Below are 4,033 nucleotides of genomic sequence, written 5' to 3'. Positions count from 1 at the left end.
ATGAATGTCTTACGATGGGCAAGAAGGCTCACATTCGTCGACTTTAGTTATAACTCTTTAGAGACTCTCCACGATGGACTCTTCGATATTCAGTCGAACCCTCTCGGGGAACAGAGACTAGCTGGAAATCAGTTGGTGGTTAGGCTAGGTGGTAACCCTTTCACTTGCGACTGCCGTCTTACTTGGTTTCGTATTTATGACGGGCAGGCTGTTTGGATAAGTGATCGTGATGACATCGAATGCTTTTCACCACCCAACCTGAATGGAATACCATTATTCTCAATAAGGCCTGAGCATTTTGAGTGCCCCTTGTCCGATTCTCTGTGCCCAGGACATTGTCAATGCTTCGAGATTATGAAGGATTTAGGGCTTCAAACAGCTCGTGTGATCCATGTCGAATGTGAATCTGAAAATCTAACACGTATTCCGCGAGGCATACCAAGCAATACTTCATCGTTGGACCTAACCGGGAATACCTGGAACACTCTTAGAAAAAGTATGCTTGATACTCGAATGCCATTCTTAAGCGATTTGACGCTTACTAGCTGTAGTATTGTGAGGATAGAAAGCGGAGCGTTTAGACTCTTTAACTCAGTCCAGCAATTGAAACTCGACGGAAATAATGTTCGCAATCTAATGAAAGGGACGTTCCAGGGATTGACTCGACTTGACACGCTGTATTTAAACCACAGTTCCATCAGAACTATTGCTGATGGGGTATTTCTGGACACCCCAAGTTTAACATATCTCTATCTACACGGAAACTTTCTCACCGTCCTTCCTGCTATCCAGTACTTCCCTCAAAGTCTTGAAATAGTGAGCCTCCAAGAAAACCCACTAACTTGTAGCTGTAACTTGATCTCATTACAGGGGTTGGTCAGGTACACATTAGAGGTTAAGGGTAATGTAACATGTCGGGAGAGTGACGGCACCACCGTATCATTATCTAACCTCGATTCCTCTTACTGCAGGAAACATGGGACAAGTCCATTACTCGCATCACTTGCATCGCTTGGTGCCATCACTGGTGTTTTCGTGGTTGTATTCATTTGCGTTGTTATATACAAAAAGAACAAAATTGTCATCCAGCTCATGTTACTGCGTTACTTTCCTCAAGACCTGTCCGAAGATGACGCGAACAAACCCTTTGATGTCTTCATCTCCTATTGCCAACTTGACGACGAATTCGTGCTCCGTTACTTGGTGCCACTTTTGGAAACTGAAGATGAGCCTTCTTACACCATCTGTCTCCATCATCGTCACTTTGTCCCAGGCGACACCATCGCGAACAACATCGTGAGCGCCGTGGCGCAGAGCCGTCGTGTCATTCTCGTCTTGTCAGACAACTTCCTGCAGAGTGACTGGTGCATGTACGAGTTCCGTATGGCTCACCTTCAAGCGTTGCATGATCGCTGTAACACGTTGCTCATCATCACTCTTGGGGATGTCAGCCAAGACTCCCTTGATCCTGACCTGAAGGCATACATAAGAACTACAACATATCTCGAGTCTTTTGATTCGCAATTCAAAAACAAGCTCTTTTTAGCGCTAAAAAGAGGGCGCTCGAACCGAAGAACAGCACGGAATCAAATCAAACTCGTTGATTTTTGATGGAATATGATTTTTCCGTTGCATCTGTAGCAATAAAAGTAATATTTGTAGTGATACTATTATTGATACTATGTTGTCAAGGGTACGCGTTTGTCTGTGTTCGATGAAGCAACTAGAAACTTTATAACACATAATATATGTCATTCGTGAATAGTGTTTAGGACAACGGAGTAGCCATGGATTTCTACATGATTATTAATGGATGAAATTGTAGATTAAACTCAACACTCCGAGAAGTGTAAATAGGAATTCACATTTATTTACTTCGCATTATTTGTACAATGTGGTAAACATAATGATCAGTGTAGTAAATAATTCAAAAAGTAGAAGGAGCCGAAAACCCGGAAAGCAAGGCTCGTGTTGGGTACCCCCAATACCACTTATTACAAACAAAGAAAAGTTCTTGTATCAAAGAACATCATTATATTGATACGTTTCTTGCATCTAATAAGAAATCGATTAAAGACACAGTAGATGAAGACAAACTGAGAATAGAGTTAGGAATTGGAGGATAAGTTCATTTGAACGACATGTTAATAAGTAAATGGTGTATTTTAATTCGAGTCTTCTATACTAAGAGATTGTTACTATGACACCATCATCGAATACAGAATGTGCTGTAAAATAGGCAACATACATCTTATTCAAAACCGGCTGACAAAAAATGTCCAGAGGAGTATCCAATGATATATAATATATGACAAAGAATCGACATACCGTGCAACAGATGAGGTATGTACAGGCGCGTACACAGGGTGGGGGTGTTTGGGGGGTTAAACCCCCCCCCCCCTTTGGTAATTTTTTGTGTGTAAACCCCCCCTAAATTTCTCTAAACCCCCCCCCCCCCCTTTTGGATTTTTTTTTTTTTTTTTTTTTTTTTAATAAAAAAAAAATAAAAAAAAAAAAACCCATGGTTGACCTAAAAAAGATGACCTTACCCCCCCCCCCCAACGGAGCAAAATGTCAAATTTTCAAATTTCGAGACCAAAAAAGAAAAAAAATGTGTCCTCTTACCCCCCCCCCCCCCCCCCCCACCCCCCCCCCCCCCCCCCCCGCTTATTCAGCGGTCGGCTGAGTCGTTGCGATTTTTTTGGGACCAAAAAAAAAAAAAAGTGACCTCTTACCCCCCCCCCCCCCCCCCCCCCCCCCCCGCTTATTCAGCGGCTGGCTGAGTCGTTGCGAAATTTTCGGCCCGATTTATAAATGTTAAAACCCCCCCCCCCCCCCCCCCCCCTTGAAAAAATCCTGCGTACGCGCCTGGGTATGTAGTACGTCAATGATCGAAATAAGATGGTAATAAATAGCGACACTGAACTGTGGGAATTATCTAAGAGCCGTGGATAAACATTGTATGGACTATAGGGTACTTTCATGAGCAATTAACACTACTATGGTACGTCAACTAATCTTTTTTGAAAATTTGTATTTTCTGGTTAGTACATTTCTTTTTATTTATAAACACAGGGTTAGATGATGCGTTTTATAATGATATACTTGTATCTGCCAAAACGTAAACAACAATGTGACCTTCGAATATCTTTACTTTGATTTTAATGTTTATTTTTAAGGCTATCTTCCTTGATCATTTCTACCAACATCAGTTTTACTTTTTTGTTTAAAGAGTGTAATGTTTTTAAAGTTTTCTTTAATTTCATCTTACCCGCGATTTACATGTATAAGATTGCGCATATAACAAGTCAGATTCGGCTTCACCAGATACAATAGCCGAAAAACAGCTTCCGAGGTATGCCATGGGTAACAATGTCAGAAGTATATATAAAAATACCAGCGGTAAAAATGTCACAGGTAAAAATGCCAGTGATAACAATGCCGGGCAAAAATGTCAGAAATAGAAATTTCAGAGGTAAAAATGCCAGAGGTGAATTGTCAGAGGTAAAAATACCCGAGGTAAAAATGTCACAGGTAATAATGCCCGAGGTAAAATGCCAGTGGTAATAATGTCAGAAATACAAATGTCAGAGGTAAATTTGCTCGAGGTGAAATTGTCATAGTTAAAAATGCTCGAGGTGAAAATGCCAGTGGTAACAATGTCATAAATATAAATGTCAAAGGTAAAAATGCTCGAAGTGAGAATGTTAGAGGTAACAAATATGAGTAGTAAATATGTCAGAGCAGGGTCATTGAAGGAATATCAGGCTCTCATTCCCACTTATATGGGTGTCGATATTTCTTGGATATTTATGTATTTGCCGTATAGATTAAAATACAAGAAAACTGTAAAACTGTCTGTTTCGTTTCAACCTCTGTTGTTGTTCATCCCCAGAGTACACGTACCGTAAACGGCAGTTCCCGAATAAAAACCAATAAGAGATATTGCACATTTTTTTATTATTTTTTTTATTTAAGTTTTATTTCCACATTAACTGCATGTGAAAAGAATTTACAAAGTAAGGCATATACA

At 40.3% G+C, this 4,033-nt stretch overlaps 1 protein-coding gene across 1 annotated transcript; it reads left to right on the top strand.

Moving 5' to 3' along the window:
- Positions 1-3,830, top strand: LOC579765 (toll-like receptor Tollo). Its single transcript, XM_030990855.1, has 3 exons — positions 1-131; positions 972-1,508; positions 3,328-3,830. Exons 1-3 carry the CDS (start codon positions 1-3, stop codon positions 3,368-3,370), a joined length of 711 nt encoding a protein of 236 aa, XP_030846715.1. The 3' UTR covers positions 3,371-3,830.
- The last annotated feature ends 203 nt before the right edge of the window (positions 3,831-4,033 follow it).

The sequence above is a fragment of the Strongylocentrotus purpuratus genome, unplaced genomic scaffold (genome assembly GCF_000002235.5).
Source record: "Strongylocentrotus purpuratus isolate Spur 01 unplaced genomic scaffold, Spur_5.0 spur5_scaffold_19, whole genome shotgun sequence".
NCBI lineage: Eukaryota > Metazoa > Echinodermata > Echinoidea > Camarodonta > Strongylocentrotidae > Strongylocentrotus > Strongylocentrotus purpuratus.
This window is presented reverse-complemented; position numbering and strand designations above follow the sequence as displayed.